The 25096-nt window shown below is 36.2% G+C and overlaps 1 protein-coding gene across 4 annotated transcripts in view; it reads left to right on the top strand.

Moving 5' to 3' along the window:
- SLC25A40 (solute carrier family 25 member 40) overlaps positions 1–24869 on the top strand; it is a 53582-nt gene extending 28713 nt beyond the window's left edge. For 2 of the 4 annotated variants that reach the window (XM_004739660.3, XM_004739661.3), the window contains 7 exons: positions 7279–7346; positions 9477–9601; positions 10628–10801; positions 14521–14630; positions 19427–19508; positions 24113–24187; positions 24576–24869. In XM_004739660.3, the coding sequence (XP_004739717.1) occupies positions 7279–7346; positions 9477–9601; positions 10628–10801; positions 14521–14630; positions 19427–19508; positions 24113–24187; positions 24576–24688 (747 nt within the window). In that variant the 3' untranslated portion in view covers positions 24689–24869. Of the gene's footprint in view, positions 1–7278; positions 7347–9476; positions 9602–10627; positions 10802–14520; positions 14631–19426; positions 19509–23949; positions 23984–24112; positions 24188–24575 lie in introns of all 4 variants that reach the window. The other 2 variants (XM_045089763.1, XM_004739662.3) reach the window with 2 other exon arrangements.
- The last annotated feature ends 227 nt before the right edge of the window (positions 24870–25096 follow it).

Below are 25096 nucleotides of genomic sequence, written 5' to 3'. Positions count from 1 at the left end.
TAGAATAATTTTTTTTAAAGATTTTATTTATTTATTTGACAGAGAGAGATCACAAGTAGGCAGAGAGGCAGGCAGAGAGAGAGGAGGAAGCAGGCTCCCTGCTGAGCAGACAGCCCGATGTGGGACTCGATCCCAGGACCCCGAGATCATGACCTGAGCCACAGGCAGCGGCTTAACCCACTGAGCCACCCAGGCGCCCCTAGAATAATGTTTTTATATCTGTAAAAAAACTCACTAAGATTTTTATAGAAATTGTGTTAAACCTAAATAGCATCTTTACTGTGTTGACAATGAACTGGATAAACAAGAGAAAATCAAAGTTCACTATGTATGTACAGGGGCTCCATAAGAAAATGTACCCCACAGGCAGGCAGTTGAGGTTTATTTGTCATCCACAATTAAAAAGAGGCAAGGGTCTGGGATTTCAAGGAAGGAAGACAATTCACTGCAAGGTGAAAAAGTAAATGTTTGGTAAACAGATGTGTGCTGGGCCACACAGAAACAGTGGGGCAGAGGCGCCTGGCTCAGTGGGTTAAAGCCTCTGCCTTGGGCTCAGGTCACCATCCCAGGTTGGGCTCTTTGCTCAGCAGGGAGCCTGCTTCCTCCCTCTTTCTCTGCCTGCTTCTCTGCCTACTTGTGATCTCTGTCAAATAAATAACTAAAATCTTAAAAAAAAAAAAAAGAAAGAAAGAAAGAAACAGTGGGGCACAGAGAGGAATTTTAGCAGACTTTGCTAGGTTCCTCCCTGTCTACTACACCTAATTTATATTACACTATAGTTATCTATGGTGAGAGCTCCCTTCCTAGAGCAATTCCTCTTTCTAAACTCTTTAGACAGAGGAAGGGTCAAAGGTTCTTCCTGAACTTTCTGTTTCTTAAAAATATTCAGCCTAAAATAGTCTACATGCCAAAGAGTTGCATTTTGTGGTTGCCAAGTTTTGCTCCCCTATAACAGCATAAAATTAAGTCTTTTTTTTTTTAACTATTCTGTCACTTTCTATCTTTGAGTTGATGTATCTGAACTATACTTCATAGAGTTACAGATACTGTAGAACTTAACCCTTGTTAGAAAACAAAATTCAGTTGAGTAAATTTGAAGATTTAATTGGCTTTATTCAACAATTCATGATTTGGGCGGCATTACATCCAGTAAGTAGAAAGGATCTCTGAGAAGACTTTATAGACAGAAGACTTTTTTTTTTTTTAAAGATTTTATTTATGTACTTGACAGACAGAGATCACAAGCAGGCAGAGAGGCAAGCAGAGAGAGAGGAGGAAGCAGGCTCCCCGCTGAGCAAAGAGCCCGATGTGGGGCTTGATCCCAGGACCCTGGGATCACGACCCGAGCCGAAGGCAGAGGCTTTAACCCACTGAGCCACCCAGGTGCCCCTAGACAGAAGACTTTTATAGGCAGAAGAAGATGGGGCTAGAAAGTTAATACTCTAACAAAGAATAGATTGTTACAGGCAATGTCACCTTACTCTGAAGGCAGTTGGGACTCTCTCAGGCATATTACCTCACTAGTGCTAACTTGGTAATTACACATTGACGGGTTAAAGGTCATGTTCTTGGTAGAGGCAGAAACTGCCTTTAACTTAGGTATTGTCAGTGTGCTGACGTGGGGTTAGCGTAAGTGACTCCATTTGGGGCCTGTTGTCTCATTGTTAACAGCCTGACATTTCCTTTTTGGGTTTTTTGTTTTGTTTTGTTTGTATTTTTAAATTTTACTTATTTAAAAGAGAAGGAGTAAGTGAGAGAAAGTATGAGTAGAGGGAGGGTTAGAGGGAGAGGGATAAGCAGACTACACGCTGAGCAGGGAATCCAACTTGGGGCTTGATCCCAGGATCATGACCTGAGCCAAAGGCAGGTACCTAACTGACTGAGCCACCCAAGCACCCCTTCTCTTTGTTTTCTCTTGCTGTTTTATTTGTCTTCCCTTCTATGCATTACTTGAACATTTTTTAGATTTTCATGTAGTTTTTGTGCATATATTTCTTTGCTAAGTCTTCCTTATTTTTGTTTGTTTTGGATGTGTTCATAAATGATCATTCAGTGGTTTTTTTAATGATTTTTTTTTAAAGATTTTATTTATTTATTTGACAGACAGAGATCACAAGTAGGCAGAGAGGCAGGCAGAGAGAGAGAGGGAGGAAGCAGGCTCCCTGCTGAGCAGAGAGCCCGATGCAGGGCTCTATCCTGGGACGCTGGGGGACCATGACCTGAGCAGAAGGCAGAGGCTTTAACCCACTGAGCCACACAGGTGCCCGCAGTGATTTTTATGTTGACCACTTTAAAATCTACGTCAGATAATTATAATATTCTTATCTCATTGTTGGCATCTATTGTCTTTTTTCATTTTAGTTTGACATCTTGGTTCTTAGAATGACAAATGATTTTTTTATTGAAACCAGGAAATTTTGTGTATTATATTGTGAATCTCATTTAAAAATTATATTTTAACTGGCTTTTTTGACACTTAACTCAGAGGAAAGGGGTTCCACCTTGTTAGTGCTGGGTATAGCTGGAAGTTCAGATTCCTTAATTAGCATCCACGGACACACTGTGTTGCGGAGGATCTCTTTACTGTTGGACAGGTGCGATGATCTGAATGTTGAAGTCTGCCCAAAATTCATATGTTGAAATCCTAATGCCTGAAGTGATGGTATTAGGCATGGAGCTGAAGTTGATGAGGTCATGAAGGCAGGGACCTAAGGAATTAATGACCTTGTAAAAGAGTCCCCAAGCGCCCTTGCCCTTCAACTATGTGAGGATACAATAAGAAATCAGAGACCTGGAAGAGGGTCCCTCTGACCTAACTGGTACCCTGATCTGGGACTTCCAGCCTCCAGAACATTGGAAATAAATCTCTGTTGTTTGTAAGGTGGATGGTTATAGCTGCCCAAACACACTGAGAGCAGAGAGGAGTTCTGGCTTCCCTTATAGTTTGCACTGACACTGGTGGGGTGATCTCATTCCTCATGGGTTAGGGTGAAAGCCCTAAGCCCTCACTGTACCTCCTCTGCTCCTCTGACACTACCAGCAGAATGCTTGCCATATTCATCTTAGTTACTTTAGATTCCCAGTCTGGAATTCCAGAATCTCCGCCATATAGGAGTCTGATTCTGTTGCTTGCTCTGTCTCTTCAGATTTGTTTTTTTGTCTTTCAGCATACTCTGTAATTTCTTTTGTTGAAAGCCACACATGTTGTATTGGGTTAAAAAAAAAAAAAAAAACTGAGGTCAGTACAGGTTTATTGTCCGGTGATAGGTTTCTCTGATTAGAAGTAAGGCTGTGTTTGCTGCTGGTTGTAGCTTTGTTATCAGAGAACAAAATTCCCTCCAGTGTCCTCTTTTTTGTCTTGCCTGTTATCTTTGAATTTCCCTAGAGACTTCTCAGAGTCTGAGTCTTGTGGTTCTGTCAAAGCTATGATCCCCTGTTGCTCTACAAGAGCCCTGTAGATGTGGTAAGGTCTGCAGGAAGAGAAATAATGTGTAGTTCTAGGACTAGGTCTTATTCTTAAGGAAAATGAGTTGGGTGCTTCCCTTAACCCAAGTTGGTTAGATTTTGATAAAACTGCAGTGGTTTAGGCTCTGAAAATATATTTTACCTTGAGATTAGGCTTTATTAAGGAGAATCCAAGTTTGGGGTATATTTCAAAACGGGTACATTTCTCCTTCTGTTGCTGAAAGCAGGAGGAGATTTTTCCCTAATCTTCACAGTGAGAATCTGGTAGGACTCATAGAGCTAAAATTCATGAGAGTGTGGGGGGCCCCCTTCAGTTTTTGACCCTCAAGTGTATATATCCTGACCTTTCAGCCAATTTGTTATTTATAAAGTATAGTTATTAAAATTGGTTCTAACTGCAGGCTTCTACTCAAGTAAGCTGTGAGTCTCTGTATCTTTTAATCCAGTTTTCAGGGTAGCAGTTTGCCTGTGACTTCAGTTATTTTATAAATCTAAGAGCAGTTGTTAGTTTTTCAGTTGAGCTTTTTTCTTATCATGAGGACGGAAGTGGCTACTGTGTCCTTCAGGGCACTAAACTTGATGTATCCTAATTTCAATTTCAACCAGTCAGTTGAAATATTTTCTAATTTCCCTTGTGATTTATTTTTTTGCTATGGTTATTTAGAAGTGTAATACTTAACTTATTAATAATTGGATATTTTATAGAATCCTATTGTTGCGGATTTCTAGTTTATTCCAGTCAGAGGAATATACTCTATAAATTTACAGATTTTTGAAATTTACTCAATCTTGCTTAATGGTCCTACATATGATCTGTCTTGGTGAATATTTTATGTTCACTTTAAAACCTATATTCTGCAACTGTTGGGCATAGTGTCCTGTAAACCATCAGGTCAAGATGGCTGATGTTTTATTTAGATCTTCTAAGTTCTTACTAATTTTTTTCTTCAATTCTGTCAGCACTGAAAGAGGATATAAAAATCTTCAATTATGATTGATGGTTTGTTTCTTTTCGCTTTGAGTTCTTTCAGGTTTGCTTCATGGGTTTTGAAGCCCTGTTTTAGGGAAATATACATTTATACTTGATATGTTTTTCTGATACATTTTTATTTTAATGAAATGTCTTTTTATCACTGGTAATACTCATTATCTTGGCCTCTTGTCAAATAGTAGAACAGCCACTCCAGCTTTCTCATACTGTTTATAAGGTGTTTCTTTTTCTATCCTTTTACTCCAAGACAACAGAGCTGGGCCTTGTTTTTTTTTAAGTCCCTTCTCTGACAATCTCTGATTTTTAATTGGAAAACTTAGTACTTACCTTTAAAGGACTTCCTAACATGGTTGGGTGTCAGTCTATTATCTTATTTTATATATTTCTTGCCTTCTTTGTAATTAGTTGAATTATAATAATATTACATTGATTTCTCTGTTCCAATTTCTAGAGAGAAAATTCTCCAAGTCTTTCATGTTTCTACATATCTTGGGAACAAGGTGCCCTTAATACGTTCCTTACCATCTTTTCAAGGATTTTGTATAGTGAATAACCTTGGAAGATACAGTGTCTCCCTCTAGAGCAAAGGGAAGGTATCCTCACTGCCCTTTACAGAGGATTTGGGTCCCCTCAGGTCAGATTCCCCGCTGTAATAAAGGCCACTGTGTGTTGATGCCATCCAGCCTTCTTCACGTAGTCCTATGGAAATTGGGGCTCAGGAAATGGGTACGAAAATGCCGATACTGTGGCTGCTACTGTTCCTGTGAGTAATAAACTGTCCTTTACCTCTTAAGCCAGAGATTCTTGTCTTCCACCAGCTCTCCTGATACTACGGCAGGCTAACTTGTTAATTTTCACGTAGAGCGCATGTACTTAGGCCCCTCATGGTTCTTGACAGGATTCATTCTTTCCTCTTTCTTTGTGCTGTAGCTGCGTATATAGTACATCTTTGTACATTACAAATTCTACAACTCACTGTTAGAATTTTATTTTAATGAGTCTTATATTTTCAAAAGAGTTAAAAGGAGAAAGGGGGAAAATAAATTTTTCATATATAACTGTATATTTACCATTTCTTTATTTCCTTCCTTTTTTGAAGATCTAAGTTGCTATTTGGCATCATGGCCCTTTTTCCTGAAGAACTTTTTTTCAGCATTTCTTTCATGCAGGTATTTTGGCAGTTTTTCTCTCAGTTTTTGTTGTACTGAAATGTCTTTGCCATACATTTTGAAACCTGTTTTTGCAGCATACAAAATTCTGCAACTTAAACATGTCATTCATTATATTATCTTGTGACCTTCCCTATGTCTAATGAGAAGTTAGCCTTCATTTGTATCATCTGTTCTCTAGATGTGTTTTGCCACTTTGCTTTTCTTTTTCTGTTTTCGTTGTCTGTTTTTATTTTGCTTGGGATCTTTTCTGATTTGGGGCTCTGTAAATTGATGTTTTGCACATATTTGGGGAAGTTTGGGGCCGTTATTTCCTATCCTGTTCTCTCTCTTTCCCTCTGTGATTCCAAATAAATCTGTTTTACCACTTGATGTTTCCCATCAGGTCCTTGAGCTTCTACATTTTTCCTCATTCTTTTTCCCCTTCCTCCTTCAGACTAAAGATCTGTGTTCATGTTCAGTGACTCTACTTGCTGTTTCCTTTCTGCTGCTAAGCCCACTTAGTGAATTTTTCATTTCAGGTTTAGAATTTTCATTTGGCTGTTTTTTATGGTAACTGTTTCTGTGCTGAAATGCCACTTCTGTTCATTCATTAGCTGCATATCATCTTTTAAGTTTTTGAATATATTTTTAATAGCTGTTTTAGAGTTCTTGTTTGCTAATTGTATCATCTGAAATTTCAGTGTTGGTTTCTGTTGACTACTTTTTTTTAAATTTATGGGCACATTTTCTTGTTACTTTTTATGTTTTAGGAATTTTGATTATATAGTGGACATTATGAATGATGCATTCTTAAAACTCTGGATTTCTTTTATATTCTTCGAAAGAGTCCGTTTTGTTCTAGGAGCAGTTAACTTTGGCTGGATTCACACTCCAAAGTCAGGCTCCTCTGTGTTGGTTTGCAGCTGAAATTTCCACTCAGCCTTTAGCTGATGTCTTTATGTGGGGGTTGAGGTGAGGGGTGAGCAGAACTTTGTTGTCATGCTTTGGGATTGCATAATTTATTGGTGAGCCAAGCTTGGTGGCTGATTTTGTATGCAAACTTGGAGGCTTATGGTTTCTCTAGAGCCTCTTTTCCTACCTAAGTTTCTGAATATTCTGTCAACCTGAATTCTGTATCTGCCATCTCAAGCAAGTAAATGTGCTGTTCTTTGCCACTTTTATGCAAAAAAGCTGCAAATTTGCAAATCTCACTCGTTGTTTGTCTTTTAACAACAGTCTTCCTACTGATTTTTACCTGCAGTTTGATTCCTTTCCAGAGATTTCAAGTATTGGGTTTAAATAATATTTTCCCAGACTCTGTAGTTGTTCAGGAGAGTCAATATGACCAGTTCTCTGCCATTACTCAATTTCCTTTTTATAATAATCTCTTAAAACTAGGCATCTAAGCCCTAAGTAGAATACTCTGTAGCTGAGTGACATAAATTTCATTCTGTAAGCAGAAAGTATCATTCAGAAATGTTTTACTTATATTTAAAACTTGAGGAAAATTCCCTTAATTTTTTTTTAAAAGAATGGGTATAACATAAATCTGAGAAGCTCATATTTTGAAAATATATGCTTGAAAGAATAGAAGTACCAATCATTTATCAAAAAGTTTATATATCAGGTTCAGGGATATATTTGGACTACTTTTTCCTCTTATAATTTTAGGATGCCTTTTTGAAAATTGTTCGAAATGAGGGCATTAAATCCCTGTGGAGTGGCCTTCCCCCTACCTTGTAAGTTGCAATTTAATATTTTCTCACTAAATAGTGGTTGCTGTTTTGTTTTGCCTTATAATTGGCATAGTTGGATAAAATTGTACATTTGTACTATTGGGGCTTTTTCATTTCCTGAAGCATTGTTTTGTGAGTCCCACAACCACCCACACATTTGATGATTTGTTTGAAAGACTCAGAGGACCTAAATAAGGTTATACTCATGTACAAAGCAGAATCAGGAAGGGCAAAGACACAACAATAGCTGACCAGGCAGGCATAAGACTTCCAGAGCCCTCCCCGGGGACATCCCATAGGACATCCCATAGGACAGGCTTATTCTTCCAGCAGTGAATTAAAGTGGTATATGCAAAGTGTTCCTGAAAACGTGTTTGAATGACAGAGTCTGGGGCTTATGTTGGGGATTGATGGCAGGCAAGTTCTTTCTTTGTAATCACGATTACCAAAACCCAGACCCCCAAAAAGAAAGCAAATGTTTGCCAAAAGCCACATTGTTTGTACAAAACAACCTGGACAAGTTGATTTTGTGCTCCAGACATACCGAAAATACCTTATTATAGGGCATATTCAAAGGGCTGCATTCCTTGGAATTGACCAAAGGTAAAACATGCATATATGCTCATCTTCATATAAAGAAGATGAGCAACCAGGCCTGCTGTGGTCAGTCTTTGGTGCACAAGCATAATTTTTTTTTTCATTTTCAGAAATTAAGAACTTGGTGTTATTTGACTTTTATAATATGAGATACTGTGATATGCATACTTTCCCTTTTCTGGATAATCTTAATTCTCTACTAACTAGCTATTGTATGAGTTAATATGTATGAGTTAATATGATAACTAATATGATAAACTAAGGCTAAATGTAAAAATCCCAAGTAATACATTTTTTTCCTTCATTTCTTTTTAATGTGTCTTTTTTGTGGAGCAAATTAGTCACTTTCAGGCATACTTAATTTCTTTTTTTCTTTCATCCATTTTATTTAAAATTTTATTTATTTGACTGAGAGAGAGTGAGAGAGGGAATGTGAGCAGGGGGAACGGGAGAGGGAGAATCAGGCTTCCCGCTGAGCAGGAGCCTCTCACAGGGTTCCATTTCAGGAACCTGGGATCACAACATGAGCTTGAAGGCAGATGCTTAATGACTGAGCCACCCAGGTGCTCCTGACGCATACATTTTAAAAAGTGCCTAAGGTTATTAAAGTTAGTGGCTGATCCAAGACCAGCAATCTATTCTATTCCTAAATTCTCATTTTCAAACTTCACTATGGAACATTAGACATTTCAGTGTCTAATGTCCCTTAGACCATAAATGTAAACTGGTTTCTTGTTATGTTAATACATGTAACATGAGAGTACTTGCAACTTTGTGTTTGATTTTATTAACCATTTTGAGAGGCACCTGGGTGGCTCAGTGGGTTAAAGCCTCTGCCTTCAGCTCAGGTCATGATCCCAGGGTCCTGGGATCGAGCCCCGCATCGGGCTCTCTGCTCAGCGGATATCCTGCTTCTTCCTCTCTCTACCTCTCTCTCTGCCTACTTGTGATCTCTGTCTGTCAAATAAATAAAATCTTTTAAAAAAATAATAATAATTCCCTTTTGATAATTTCATTTGCAAGAATATGTCATTGGAATTTCTTCAAAGCTACATATATATAATTCTGCAACATTAATTGTAATTTATTTCTAGAAACAAGCAGGTATGATACTGGTCCATAGTTCAAAAATATTTTATGAATGTTCTTGTATTATTTACTTTAGGGATTTTCATGTTACAGTGAATGTAATTGGGAAGGAAGATTATTGGGAGACCAGAAACAATAGAACAAATCAAGGAGGTAGAAGAGTGTCCTCTTTAGTCTTTTCCTATTTATGACCTGAGCAAGTGCTCTGTGACTTACCTTCACAACTAAAATCTAAACTTCTGTAGGGCATATACCTATTGTACATCTTTTTGTTGCCTGCTAAAGTTAAACACTAATAATTTTAAGATAAAAGAAAAATCAATCTCATTGGCCGGTTCATTACGGTTTTCAGCTTATATATAAGGATTTTAGCTTATATTTAGTAATAATACATTTAAGCCATTCTACAGTTTTGTGTAAATCTTTTTGTTGGTGTGTTTCAAACAGAGTTATGGCAGTTCCTGCCACAGTTATTTATTTTACCTGCTATGATCAATTATCTGCTTTTCTGAGATCAAAGTTAGGAGAAAATGAAAGTCGTATACCAATTATTGCCGGAACTATTGCCAGATGTAAGTAATAAACTTACTATATTTTCATTTTGATTTCTGTTTAAAGCGTCTTTTAAAATTTTGACAGTCACAGATAATTTTGTATAAAATGCAGAGTATTGTAGTTTGTACTAAATTGTTAGTATCTATACTCTAGAAGTCATATAGTATGTAGTGATTGCTGTCAGAATAAGATGTGATCAACCCATCCCTGCTGAATCTTGGACAGAAAGTTTAGACTTTAGATTCTAGATTTTAGAATGACATCGGATGTCAAGTTGATGTCATATTGATGCCCAAGTCCTGAATCATTTTCTTTTATAGACTCTGGGATTCAGAGTTTAATCAGAAGATTTACCCTGTGCAGAAAGATACTTCTCTCTGTAGGAGAGAAGTATTAAACTCTGCAGGAGTTTAATTGATGTGTGATATTTCTGGAACCGCTCATGAAAGAGTTGAAACCAAGGATATGATACCTGGTTGGCTCAGTGGAGCACACGACTCTTAATTTTGGGGTTGTGAGTTTGAGCCCCATGTTTGGTGTAGAGATTACTAAAAAAAAAAAATAATAAGATCTTTAAAAAGAGTTGAAACCAGAGAGAGAGTTATATGAAAACAGGCTTTTTTTTTTCTTTTTTTTTTAAGATTTTATTTGTTTATTTGACAGAGAGAGATCACAAGTAGGCAGAGAGGCAGGCAGAGAGGGAGAAGGGAAAGCAGGCTCCCCACTGAGCAGAGAGCCTGATGCGGGGGCTCAATCCCAGGACCCTGTGATTATGACCTGAGCCGAAGGCAGAGGTTTAACCCACCAGATGTAGTTAACTAGAGCCACCCAGGCGCCCCTGAAAACAGGCTTTTAAGAAATATCTTTATCAAGGAAAAAAAAAAGCACCAATATGTTGGCATCATTAGATATTTGATTTTAAAGTTTGTAGACATTTCAGAATGAAAGTTATTTATATAAAAATGCATGAAATATTTTTGCATGTGCGTTTGTATAGTACATGGCTTTGTTTTTGTTTTCTTATATTTGCTTATTTGTATTAGTTGGTGCAGTAACTGTGATAAGTCCATTAGAATTGATTAGAACCAAGATGCAATCTAAGAAGTTTTCTTACAAAGAATTGCATCAATTTGTCAGCAAGAAGGTGTCTGAAGATGGTTGGATTTCCCTTTGGAGGGGCTGGGCTCCTACTGTTCTTAGAGATGTACCATTCTCAGGTAGGATTTATCTTAGTATCTGTTAAATTTTAGGTAGTGTTGTCTTATGTATATATCACTTCTATTTTTTTTATTTGTTTACTTCAATTAGCCAACATATTATACATCATCAGTTTTTAATATAGTGTTCAATGGTTCATTATATATATATCACTTTTAAATTAAGTAAATTTGAAGTCCTTTTAGGCTAAAGGTAAGTTATCTTCTTCAGTGACCACAAACTCCTAGTTCAGTGTTGGACTGTCAGATCATTATGTGTCTTTTTTTTTTTTTTGTCAATAGTTTTATTTATATAAACTATTTTTGTTTTAATATTTCAATTGGATATATTTAATGTGAAGCATACATGATTAATTCTTCTCCACTAATATTAGCTTGCCTATAGTGCTGTATAAGATATAATACAAATATTCTAATTACAATGTATTAATACACTAATTTTGAGTTTTATAAGCAAATGTTTGTTGCATGATAGAGAATGCTTTTTTCCTTGCTTTCACTAAGTACCCAATAGGTTTCTTAATTTTAAAAATTTTATAATAATGTTATGGGATAGGGAATATTTCTGTTACCAGTTTGTTATAAGAGCCACAGAGAGGTTAATTTGTTTGATCAAAGTCACAGAGCTAAAAACTTCTTCAGTAACAGTATGGGTACATTTCCAAGTTCAATTATTCCATTATTCCACTCTTCATTTATTTCAATAAAAAGTTTTACTTTACAAAATACAGTATGCTGATGGAATCATATCAAATCCATGGATTTGTAATTTAAAATTATTACAAGCTTGTACATGACTGCAAGGAACTCATTTGATGAATATTAAACTATTTATGTACTAGATACTTTATACTTTGGAAATTTGAAAAATAAAGTATAAGACTACCTGGCTATTACTTTTTCCAGGAGAAAATCTCCTCTAAATCATCTGTTCAGTAGAATCCACATATACAATTTATAAATTTTCTGTATTTTATTAAATTGAACTAGCTGAAAATTAAAATTTTAAATTATTATAAAATAAACCTAGGACTAACCATCATAAGTCTTTATTGGACGAGTAGTTTCTAATTCAAGCCTGACTTTCTGTTTTCCTTCTGTTTCATTTGTTTTTTTTTTTTAAAGATACTATTATATTCACATTAGCTAAAACAGACTACCTTTAACATTACCCTAAGTGCAATAATTACTAAGGTAAGTAAACTATTACAAATCAAAATATAAAATATGTTTAAGAGCACTTGTGAATTATGTTGACTTCTACTAAAACACTATTATAAATCAGATAGGAGGAGATTGTGCTAATTATTGAATTGTGGAGAGGGAGAAAATCATGAAAAAGAAGTACAAAACTAACAAATAGCTTATAAAATGTGCATGCTTCAAAGTTCCTCCTTCTTTTCCCTTCAGTTAATCCTTCTCTTGTGCTCTCTTCACATCTCTGTGCATCTATGCATCTTGCCCTTTCCATTAGTATTTCTCTTCAGGCTTTTGTGTTTAGGTATATGATTTAAAAATACAGATTCCTAGGCCAATTATTTGTCTTTAATTATTTGACATTTGATAGATAGGAAATAATGTAGTATACATTATGAACTATTCTAATAAAATGAACACTTGTGAGGTCACCATTCAGTCTCTGAACTAGAACACTGTACTTTTTTAAATCATGAAACCACATATATTCACCTCCACTGTCACATCTCCAGTGGTAACCACTGTACTGGATTATATTATTCATTTGATTTAAAAAAAAATAGTTTTACCACATGTCTTATTGCCAAACAATAAGTTACTTAGTTTTGCCTCTTTTTGAGCTTTAAAAAATGCTTATTTTACTAAAAAATCTTAAGATTCGTTTTAATGTTTTTTTAAAGATTTATTTATTTATTTGACAGATTACAAGTAGGTAGAGAAGGGGGTGGGAAGCAGGCTCCCCGCTGAGCAGAGAGGCCAATGCAGGGCTTGATCCCAGGACCCTGGGATCATGACCTGAGCCAAAGGCAGAGGCTTTATAATGCACGGAACCACCCAGGGGCCCCAGATTCGTTTTTATTTTTATGTGAAACTTTTTTGTTTTCTTTTTCACTCTTGTTTATTAGTAAACAAGTAAGTGCTATTTTGAATATATTTAACAGATTCTTGGTGGACACATACAAGGATATCTCTAGTATTCGATTTGCTAGTTCATATAAGTATTTACATTTTAATTATTACATGTCAGGTTCTTTTCTAAAGTGATTGTATAGATTAGTACATCTACCAGCTTCCTGTTCCTTCATTTCATACCCTCATCAGTATTTTTAGTGTCAAAGTTCTTAAGTTTTGTTTCTGTAGTAATTTAAAGTGGTATCTCACTTTAACTTATATTTATTCATGAGGTTGAGCATTGTTTCATTGGCCATTCATTTATCCATAATTGATTTGCACTTAAGAACTGAGATAAATATTTGGCTTTATTCCCCCCTCCTATGGCTAGATCATTATCCCAGCATCATTTATTGATGCATCATATTTGCTCTGGGGATTTGCACTGTCACCTGTCACATCAGAGCTTCTTGTGTGCATGCATCTGCTCCCTTGGCCAGTTTGTCTGAGCCTGTGCTCATACTGCAGTGTTGTCTAAATTACTAGTGCATTACTAAAAATCTTGGTACCTTATTTTTCCTCTTAGGAATGTCATCTTTCTCTATTATAGAATTCTTCTTTAAAGTGTGTTAGTAGAATTTTAAATTTTTCTCCATAAATATTATATATAACCCTTTTTTTAAAGATTTATTTATAGTTATACCCACTTCCAACTTTGGTAGCTATTTTAAAAGCTGTATTAAAATAAAAATTCCAAATCTTAGGCAGTGTTAAAATGAATTTCCCTGTGTTAGATTATATATAATATTCAGCTACTTTTAAGACCATTATTTCACTTTGCTTATCTTTTGGATTTTCTGTATAGACATACATATGTAAATTATAACTGTTTTGTTTCTTCATTTTTAATCAACAGAGCATTTTTTTTTCAAACTATGCTTCCTATGACAGTTTTGAATAATAGCAATGATGTTGCATCCCTATCATTTTTCTCATTCTAAAGGAAATAATTCTGTTGTTTCACCATCAATTACTTTTGTTAAGTGTTCTTCATGTATATTCTTTTTCTAGTTAAAGAATTTTCCTTTTATCCCAAGGTTTCCAAAAAATTGCATTGCTTTAAAAGTGAAAATGGGTTGAATTTTATGAATATTTTCCCATCAGTTTTAGATGATCCAATAATTCATTTAAAGGGTTTGTTACATTTACTACCTTTGCATTCCTCTTTTGATAACCCAATGTAGTCATAGTATACGATCTTCTATGAAATACTTCTGGGTTTGGTTCCCTTTTTTTTTTTTTTTTTTTTTAAGAATTTTTATGCCTGTGTTAATGAATGAGATTGAACTGTAGTTGTCCTTTCTCCTACTGTCCTTGTCAGGTTTTGGAATTAAAGTCCTACTTTACTGTTGTATAGAGGGGTTTTTTGTTTATAAGACTGCTAGAGTATTTCTGAAAACTTGTTTCCCTTTTGTTTTCTTTTTTTCAATCTCACCTAGTATGTGTGTCCAAGCAGAAAGTAGGGGGTGTCAGGGTTAGACTTTCCCTTTTCCTTTACTATTTAACCATGTATATTTAAAGTCCACATTTCACTTTTAAATTATGTGTCATTTCATTTTCTGTTTTTATAGCAATGTACTGGTATAACTATGAAGTTTTAAAGAAGTGGTTCTGTGCAAAATCTGGTTTATATGAACCAACATTTATGATCAACTTTACTTCAGGGGCATTGTCTGGTTCTGTAAGTTGATATTCTTTTCTTGTTAATATTCCAGAATAATGATAATTGTCTTATAAAAACAGAATGAAAGATTAATAGCATTTCATATCTATTGAGATATCACATTTTGGCTGCAGTGCTTTGAAAATTTTCTAAGTATTGACTATCCTGTTTAGAGGAAATAATTTATTAGCCACTAAATATTTTATTTTATTCTATTTTTTAAAGATTTTATTTATTTGAGAGTGGGAGAAAGAGAGCAAGCATGAGTTGGGGGAGGGGAAAAGGGAGAAGCAGACTCTCTGCTGAGCAGGGAGCCCAATGCGGGGCTTGATCCCAGGACCCTGTAATCATGACCTGAGCCAAAGGCAGATGCTCCACTGACTAAGCCACCCAGGCACCCCTGGCCACTAGATATTTTAAAATGCATTTTGTTTCTATGTTTTTATTATATTACAAATAAATTATTACATTTTATCTGAAAATTTTTTGATTTGTTAGATCATTATAGTCATAATATTTTAATTAGTCTTTATTATTTACCAAATATTTGTCTCTTTTTTCATTAAATTAATACCAGTAGATCTGGTTAGGTAATATTTCATGGAGTGTCATTTCATATGTATAATCAGACTGAGTGGAAGTAATTTCATCCCCTGCTGCTAATTCCTGTTTCTTTGGGAACATTTTGGCTAAGTATTTCTTTTTTTCTTTTTTTTTTTTTTAAAGATTTTATTTATTGATCAGAGAGAGAGAGGGGGAGAGAGCAAGCACAGGCAGACAGAATGGCAGGCAGAGGCAGAGGGAGAAGCAGGCTCCCTGCCAAGCAAGGAGCCCGATGTGGCACTCGATCCCAGGATGCTGGGATCATGACCTGAGCCGAAGGCAGCTGCTTAACCAACTGAGCCACCCAGGCATCCCTGGCTAAGTATTTCTTAAAAGAATCTTAACAGAAGTTAGAGTCAGAAGGGAGGAATCTCAAATGACTATTTTTAGGTAGTAGAGAGTTCACTGTACCCACTCCACATAATGCAAAGCTGTGTGTAGAGGTCTTTTATGCAGATCCACATCATCATGATCTTGACCACAGAGTTTTCTTATCTCCACAAACTTACAAAATTAATTTGTGATGACCTAGAGTGAGACTCTGACCTCCTAGAACCAAATGAAAACAAGAGTGAAAGAACATAGTGAAGGGATAGAAACCTGCAGGAAAATACTGGAATAATTGTACCAGAAACCCTGGGCTAAGGAAGCCACTGTGATTGAGCTCAGAACTTAGACTGAGTGCTACCACGCCTGGGGTCTCTGAGATTAACCTTGTGGTTTATAAGCCTATGGAGACAAAAGAGCAGTGACTTTCTGGGTAATTTAAGTAGTTACACCAGCAAAATGTTTTTTATCCTTCTTATTTTTGAGGTGATTAAATGTAACTTAACTGTATTGCATTTGTATCTCAATCCAGCATGAATTAAAAAAAAATACTACTTATATATAGAAACTCATAACAATTGAGTTACAAAACTAATTTTGTACTTATAAATAAGTGTTTAAGTCTTTTTTTAAAAGTTGAATAATGTGAGATGCCTGGGTGGCCCAGTCAGTGAAGCGTCTGCCTTCGGCTCAAGTCATAATCCCAGAGTCCTGGGATTGAGTCCCATATCCAGCTCCCTGCCCAGCAAGCAGTCTGTTTTTCCCTCTCTCTGCCTTCTTGCTCTCTCTCAAATAAATACAGTTTTTTAAAAAGTTGAATAACGGCTTCAGGATGTTGCCCCAGCTTTCCGGTAATAGGAAAGAAAATTCTCTATTTCACTATTTCTCCTTAAACATAGAAAATTAAATTTAAAAAGTTTTTAATGATCTAGAAAGTATCACTGCCTTTTTACCGTTTTCAAATAACAGCTTGTCCCTGCAACAGAAGAAGCACATCAGTGTGATGTTCAGGGTTTCTGTCACAAAACAGAACAGCCTAAGCCACATCATTTTTGAAAGTGTCAAAGGCTTATATAACATTTGTCACTACCTTTTGCTACTATGTGCTAGATTGTGGAGAGAAAGAAATAGTAATTTATTTTCCCTTATCTGAGATCTTTGAAACTCATTTCAGTTCAGAAGCTTAAACAGCATTGTTGGGGTGAAATACAGTGTAAGTGATTTCAGGGAGCATTTTAGGAGTGTATTGTCAAATGTGAACAGGGAAGTAGAAGTTTTTACTTTGCATGGCTGTTAAGTCAGATATTATAGACATTCTTTTCTTTTTTTCTTTTTAAAGATTTTATTTGTCAGAGTACACAAGCAGGGGTAGAACCACAGAGAGAGGAAGAAACAGACTCCCTGCTGAGACAGGAACCTGATGCAGGACTCTATCTAGGACCCTGGGATCATGACCTGAGCTAAATGTAGACACTTAACCAACTGAGCCACCCAGGTGCCCCTAATATGGAGACTTTTTTTTTTTTAATTTTTTTGGTAACATATATTGCATTATTAGCCTATTAGCCCCAGGGATATACAGGTCAATGAATCACCAGGTTTACACACTTCACAGCACTCACCATAGCACATTCCTTCCCCAGTGTCCATAATCCAACCACACTGTCCCTACCCACCTTCCCCCAGCAACCCTCAGTTTGTTTTGTGAGATTAAGAGTGTCTTATGGTTTGTCTACCTCCTGATCCCATCTTGTTTCATTTATTCTTTTCCTCCCCCCCAAACCCCCCATGTTGCCTCTCAACTTCCTCATATCAGGAAGATCATATGGTAATGGTCTTTCTTACAAGACATCCTTTTTTTTTTTTTTTAAGATTTTATTTATTTGTTTGAGAGAGAGACAGTGAGAGACAACATGAGCAAGGAGAAGGTCAGAGGGAGATGCAGACTCCCCATGGAGCTGGGAGCCTGATGCGGGACTTGATCCTGAGACTCCAGGATCATAACCCGAGCTGAAGGCAGTCGCTTAACCAACTGAGCCACCCAGGCGCCCCCTTACAAGACATTTTTTTTTTTTTAAAGATTTTATTTATTTATTTGACAGAGAGAGAGATCACACGTAGGCAGAGAGAGAGGAGGAAGCAGGCTCCCTGCTGAGCAGAGAGCCCGATGTGGGACTCGATCCCAGGACCCTGAGATCATGACCTGAGCCAAAGGCAGCGGCTTAACCCACTGAGCCACCCAGGCGTCCTACAAGACATTCTTAAGGGAATTTAACTATTCTTTCAAAAAACCTTCTTTGCTTAATTAAGTTATTATGAAAATAAACAGATTGATTTTGAGATTTTTTTTTTTTCTTAAGATTTTAGTTATTTATAAATATAGAACTTTCCTATGACCCTGCCATTGCACTCCTGGGTATTTACCCCAAAGATAACAGACGTAGTGAAAAGAAGGGCCATCTGTACCCCAATGTTTATAGCAGCAATGGCCACCGTCGCCAAACTGTGGAAAGAACCAAGATGCCCTTCAACAGACGAATGGATAAGGAAGATGTGGTCCATATACACTATGGAGTATTATGCCTCCATCAGAAAGGACGAATACCCAACTTTTGTAGCAACATGGACGGGACTGGAAGAGATTATGCTGAGTGAAATACGTCAAGCAGAGAGAGTCAATTATCATATGGTTTCACTTATTTGTGGAGCATAACAAAAATCATGGAGGACATGGGGAGTTAGAGAGAAGGGAGTTGGGGGAAATTGGAAGAGAAGGGAGTTGGGGGAAATTGGAAGGGAGTTGGGTGAATCATGAGAGACTATAGACTCTGAAAAACAATCTGAGGGGTTTGAAGTGGCGGGGGGTGGGAGGTCGGGGTACCAGGTGGTGGGTATTATACAGGGCACGTATTGCATGGAGCACTGAGTATGGTGAAAAAATAATGATACTGTTATGCTGAAAATAAATAAATGAAAAAAAAAAGATTTTAGTTATTTATTTGAGAGAGGGGGAGAGAGGATGAGAAGTGAGAAGCAGACTCCTCAAAGAGCTGGGAGCCTGATGGGGACTCGATCCCCAAACTCCAGGATCATGACCTGAGCTGAAGGTAGTGGCTTAATCAACTGAACCAGCCAGGCATCCCTATTTTGAGATGTTTTTTTAAAGTGTGATTTGTGAACAGTTGTAACTGTATTTGATAAATATGGTGAAACCCATAAATATGGCACCTGGGTGGCTCAGTTGGTTAAGCATCAGCTTCAGCTCAGGTCATGATCTCAGGGTCATGGGATCCAGCCCCACATCAGGCTCTCTGCTCAGTGGGAAGCCTGCATCTCCTCCCTTTGCTCCTCCTCCTTGTGCTCATACTTTGTTTCTCTCTCTCTCTCTCTCTCAAATAGATTAAAAAAAAAATTAAAGGATTTGTTCGTGTAAATTTAATTTTTTAATTCCATTTTTGACATTTGAAAATTTTTATATGCTTACTACATAATTCAGAAATTCTGCTTTAAAATATGTATTATACCTTCATGTGTAGTAAAGGAATCATAGGACTTGCAGGAGCATCAGAAATTGTGAAGTCTGGTTTTGGAGTCTGAGTGGTCTGTCTGGTTGTAATTCTGACTCTTCCACTAGTAGTTGTGTGACTTCAGGAAAGTAGGGGAACTTTTTTGAGACTATTTATGTCTAAATTGTGGGAGAAATACATAGGACATGTTATCTGTTTTCTTTAATAAAAACTACTCTTTGAATGTATCTGACTTCATCTTAAGTTTCAGTTTAGTTATGATCCCAGTATTTGTCCTTCAGTAATGTGCTACTTAGAATATAAAAATATTAAGAAAAAATTTAAAGGTAGATTTAAATTAATTTTACTTTTTGATAGTTTGCAGCTGTCGCAACTTTGCCATTTGATGTGGTAAAAACACAAAAGCAGACTCAACTTTGGAAATATGAAAGTCATAAAAGTAAGTTTAATTAATTTAAAATATTATCTCAAGATGCCATGATTGTTTTTATTTTTCTTTCCAGCTGGGACTGTTTAAATAAGAAAAATAAGAATTTTTTTTTCCCTCTGCTGCTTTGACCGAAACTAATATACTCTTAGAATGGAATGCCCGGAGGAAAAAAAATACTCTCAACCACCTCCAAAACTTAAGAAATTTAAAAATCTATATATTTTGCCTGCCATCAGTTAAGTCTCATGCCTGCTAAAAAGAAGATGACATACTATATAACTATTATTTCAAATAAATCTAGACAAATTAGGGTGAAGGATAGGAATTTAGTGGGAACACTTTTTCTCTTGGTGTGTTTTGTTTCATTACAATGTGTATACATTTCATTCTTTTTCTTAATGTTTTTGAGCTTCCCTTCCTTTTAATACATTTTTTTCCTCCTATTTTTACCTCTTTATAACCTGTAACTTCTTCTAAAATAAGTGTACTCTTAGTTGCTTCTACTAGAGTCCTTCTGTCATTATTATCTATAGAAAAGTATGGCAAACCAATTGGAAATTATCTATTACAGAATGGTGTCATATGAATCCTGTGATCGATTAATCTATTCTAATGTTAATAAATTGTTCTAACTCACCAGAATATTCTGCATACAAGTAAAATAGGTATTTGTAATTGTTGAAAGAAACACTTTACAGACAACTGAGTCTCATGAATATCAGTGACTACTTTGTCTTGATTTTCTGAAGTCCTCATAATAGAGTTCTTATAATAGAGCTAATTAAAACCTGGGGAAGTCAACAAAGTTTATTATCAGTGTTCTTCAACTTCCGTTTTGAGTGGGAGCCTGCTAGCTGCCTACCTAAGTCCTATCTGTTCTCCATGGATGGTTCAAAATTATTGTTTTATTCTCCCTTCCAAATCATCAGAATTCCTGTTTACTCTTCTACATGAAGTATTTAATGTAGTAGGAATATTCTCTGTGGTGTGATTCATGACTATGGCCATGAGCCGTGGGTCATGATGTTAGTGAGGGAGAAGACAGGAAACTCTACGGTTAGATTCTGATGCTCACTAAGGTTTGAGAGCCACTTACTTGGGTCAGTAATCTTCGGAGTCACCTGGGGTGCTTTTTAATGACAGCTGAAGCTGAGCACCACCCCCAGTGGACTCTCACTCAATAGATCTATGGTGGGGCTCGAACTTTTATATTCTGCACGTGTTCTCTACATGATAATGACTGTACATCCTCCTTGAGATGGGCATCAGGGAAGCATCTTCTTTCACAAGACTCAACTCTCTATCACTGTTTTTTTTTCTAGTGTTTCTCCAATAAAGCCCAAAGGAGAAATCTTTAAGCCTTAGGCCTTAATTTTATATGATTATTCTTGGTCATTTTTACTGGTTACTCTGCTTCAGCTACGAACCAGTCATATTTAGCAAGACATGCTTCTTCTGATGTGAGTGATAAACAGCCCATATTTTTTCTCATTTTTATATTATTTATCCCCACAGAAGAGGTAAATCAGCTCCCTTTAGAAGTGGCTTTCTCCACTCTAGCTCAGCTACACCAAATCCATTATCTCTAAGCAAAAAGAAGAGTAAGTGTTCCATAGAGAATGATGCGGAGTTCCTTGTAAGAATGTTATCTCTGTAGAAGCACACTGCGACTGTGTCTCCCATCCATTAGCTGACTCCTGATTCGAGTGCACCATGCTGGTCTCTACAGACAAGTGAGGCTGTCTCTAGGCCCTCAAACACCTCATAATATAATGGAAAAGAAGCATAGTGGGTTGTAGTGAGTCCCACATTTCATAATAGAGGTAACTTTTTCTGATGAGTCCATCATTTACAATTTAAAAAAATTTAATGTCACCTTTCAGCTTTTGAAACCTGGCTCATATCCACCGGTTTTTGACAGTTCCAGTTAAACTTCTTTTTCTGTGAGCATATTCAGTATTTTAAAATAATTCAACAGAAACTTTAAAACCTTTAAAAAATGGTTATATGTGACAGACTTGTGAAGAAAAGCTCAGTCTTAGTAGTCATGAGGACATTGCCAACCAGAAGGGCAGCAAGAGGACATTTTATCTGTGCCAGGTTTTGGGGGAGAACATGGAGCCGTGGGAACGCTTCTGCCCAGCAGGTGGCAAGTTTGGAAAATAATCTGGCAATCTCAAAAAGGCTCTTTGAACAAGCAGTTTCACCTTCGGTATGTGCCCTAGAAAAACGTCTCACCTGTACAAGGATACTCACTTAAGGATTCTTAATCTCAAAAGTTAGAAAGCGCTGAAATGGGCCCTGGCCAGGCAGCAGGTCAACTCTGATAACCCATGTAATGCAATCACACAGAGCAATTAAAATCAATCAGATAAACCTGCTCTTGGCAATATAGATAATCCTAAAAAGCACATTACAAATGTACAGTGTGCTAGCATTTATACAAAGTTTAAGAGCATGAAAAGCAAGAGTATATGTTATTTATGGATGTGTTCAGATGTAGTGAAAGTTTAAACACAAGCATGAGAAAGGTAAAGGAAAAAAGAAACACAAGAGAGTAGTTATCTCTCAGGAGAGAGGAAGGAGGACACTGAGAAGGAATAGATTTGCTGTATAGTTGCTAAGATTTGATAAATGTGGATGGTCAATAAATGAGTGTTTCTAGCAATAACTCTAGAGGGTTGGGACTTGGCAGGATACTTCAGAGATTCCATTAGAGTGTGAATGAAGCTTACCTTCAGTTACAACGCTTTCCATCCATTCTCTTCTGCATTAAGTGCATGCTGCTGTTTAAATAGGGACCACTTTGGGGCATGAATCCTTCAAGATCAGAAATACCTGGCTACTTGGCTTCCTTTCTTTCACTAGGTGTTTCCAGAATTTAATTGGAATAATTTAAACATGAAGTTGCTGACTTGTAATATAAAATTTTGGTCATTGACTTTAGAAAGTTATATTTTTTCATAAATACTTTGTTCTTGGTTTCAAAAATGTATCCTTCCTGTCAGATAGCTATAGTTGCTATCTTTATATTTGTAGTATTTATATTATCATAATATGGCTTCCTAAATAAATGCAAAGCCCCATTTATCTTCACAGAGAATCTGATATTTCTCTAAATGAGATTTGAAATAATGAGCCCATTCCACTAAGTGGTAAAATTCTAAAAAGCCATTTTTGAAAGCTTTCTCTAGCCTTCTCCTTTTTTTCCCCTGGGCATGCTTAATAATACATGCTTTAATCCTTCTGAATGACTCAGAGTTGTTGTCATCCACGTTCACATTGACTATCGTAGTCTTAGAATGCAGCTCCGAGCAGCTAGTGAGGATGCCATACCAGTGTTTGCCCCTCATCCAGCTGATATCAAACCGAGACTTTGCCCCTCATCCAGCTGATATCAAACAAGACTTTGCCAGCCTCGGTGTGTCAGCTGTCAACAGTATTCATTCGGTAGTGTGCCTGCTTCTTAGCAGATTTTTTTTTTTTACCTACTGCATCTAGTAATCTGTGGGCTAATTAAGCCAGCTGCTGAGAATCATTGTGTAAAATGAAGATAAGTAAACTTCATGCATGAATAGCTCATAAGTAGCTGTATGTTTAAATCTCAGTGACATCTTTAAAAAAAGTTTTTTACTTTCACATTTTTAAATGGTTGCAAATAAGAGACGTTACTGTTAATTAACTGTTGCAGATGCCAAGTGAAGTGTGTGCATTTTTTATAACTGTACTTCTAGTGACTGTAGAGTTTGAAATACTATTTTTTAATCATTTTATTTATAAAAATATTTATTTATAAAAATAAAATAATAAATAAATTTTTATTTATAAAAATACAAAATTTTGATTTTAAAAAAGGCTTAATCTACCCTTTGGAAGAGACAAAACTAATGTAATTTATATCAAGACTGATACATCTAGGGGCACCTGGGTGGCTCAGTCAGTTACATGTCTGCCCTAGGCTCAGGTCATGATTCCAGGGTCCTGGGATTGAGTCCTGCATCGGGCTCCCTGCTCAGAGGGGAGTCTGCTGCTACCTCTCCCTGCCACTCCCCCTGCTTGTGCCCTCTGTCAAATAAATAATCTTAAAAAAAAAAAAAAAAGACTGGTACATCTATTCAGAAAGGTTTTAATAAAGGCAGACAGACCTCCCTAGGGAGAACAAGCTATTCTTTTCAGAACTTCTTAGGAAAAAAAACACTTTTTAAAATGTATACAATAAGAATGTAATGAAAAATGGTTATCAGGGCTTGTTGGCTTTGGGAACCCCATGAAGATTTCTACACATCTTCTAAATTTTTCATTATTAAGGCAGAGAAATACGTGTAAAGGATATGGCCCACTACCAAGCTTAAGAAACTTAATCATAGAATCCATCTGTATATTCCTCCTCGATTATATCTAGTCCTATATACCTTAAAGTTATCACCTTTTTCTAATTTTTCTTTTTAAGGATTCCAACTGTTAAAGTTTGGGATAAAATTGAGGTAAACAGATTTGTTCTATTTATAATGATTATACACACCAAAGGCTGTAAACATTTTTATGTGTATTTGTGTATTAGAATTTATTAAATGGTAATCTATAATGTATCATTTCTTTATTTTAACATTTAGTTTCTTTGCCTATGTCAACCTGGACTATCATGAAGAATATTGTTGCTAAGAATGGATTTGCAGGATTATTTACAGGTAAAAATACTTGCTTTACCAAATTGTTGAATAAAATTATAACTTTGACATCTGTCATCTTCCTAAATTAACCTTAAGCAAGAAATTATTGAAAACATTCCCTATTTAGGAAACCACATTGATGCTGTTAAAGCGAACATATTAGGGGCATTTGGGTGGCCTAGTCAGTTAATAAGCATCTGCCTTCAGCTCAGGTCATGATCCCAAGGTCCCCGGATAGAGTCCCATGCCAGGCTCCCTGCTCAGCAGGGAGTCTGCTTCTCCCTCTGTCCCTTCCCCTGCTTGTGCACTCTTGCTATGTCAAATGAATAAAATCGTTCTAAAAATTTAAATTAAAAAAAAAAAATAAAGTAAAATTTGTACTGATTTCTTTCTATTCTCTTTTCAGGCCTCATTCCCCGTTTAATTAAAATTGCTCCTGCTTGTGCCATTATGATCAGTACCTATGAATTTGGGAAGACTTTTTTCCAGAAGCAAAATGCTCGAAGACAGCAATGCTAGTGATGCTGTTTCAACTGGAAATAACAACCAAAGCCAAGTAATAAGATAGAGACTCTTAGGCAAGAACTTTCACCATTATCTCAAAATGATTTTGTATATTTCTTATAATTTAAATGAGTAGTAATTTCTACTTTGCCTCTGAATCATAACCCTAATTTTAAAATAAATTTTGTTTTGCTGATTTTTGAGATTTTGAAAAAGGTATTTTAGAAATCACTATCATAAAGTGTTCCTGTAAAGAAGAGAAAAATTACTCCTTAGCACTGAAAGTGAAAATCTCTGAGAGTTTGATATTCTGGATTTCGGTATAATGTCAATGGGAATGTGTCACATAGATTAAAACAGTTTGAATTGTGTGCTGAATGATGTGCAGAGTCTAGAAGAAAAATGCCCTTCCTTCATACACAC

The sequence above is a fragment of the Mustela putorius genome, unplaced genomic scaffold (assembly GCF_011764305.1).
Source record: "Mustela putorius furo isolate JIRA1106 unplaced genomic scaffold, ASM1176430v1.1 tig00003845_pilon_pilon_pilon, whole genome shotgun sequence".
NCBI classification, from domain to species: Eukaryota; Metazoa; Chordata; class Mammalia; order Carnivora; family Mustelidae; genus Mustela; species Mustela putorius.
The sequence above is the reverse complement of the archived record's forward strand: the minus strand, read 5'-3'. Positions and strand labels throughout refer to the sequence as shown.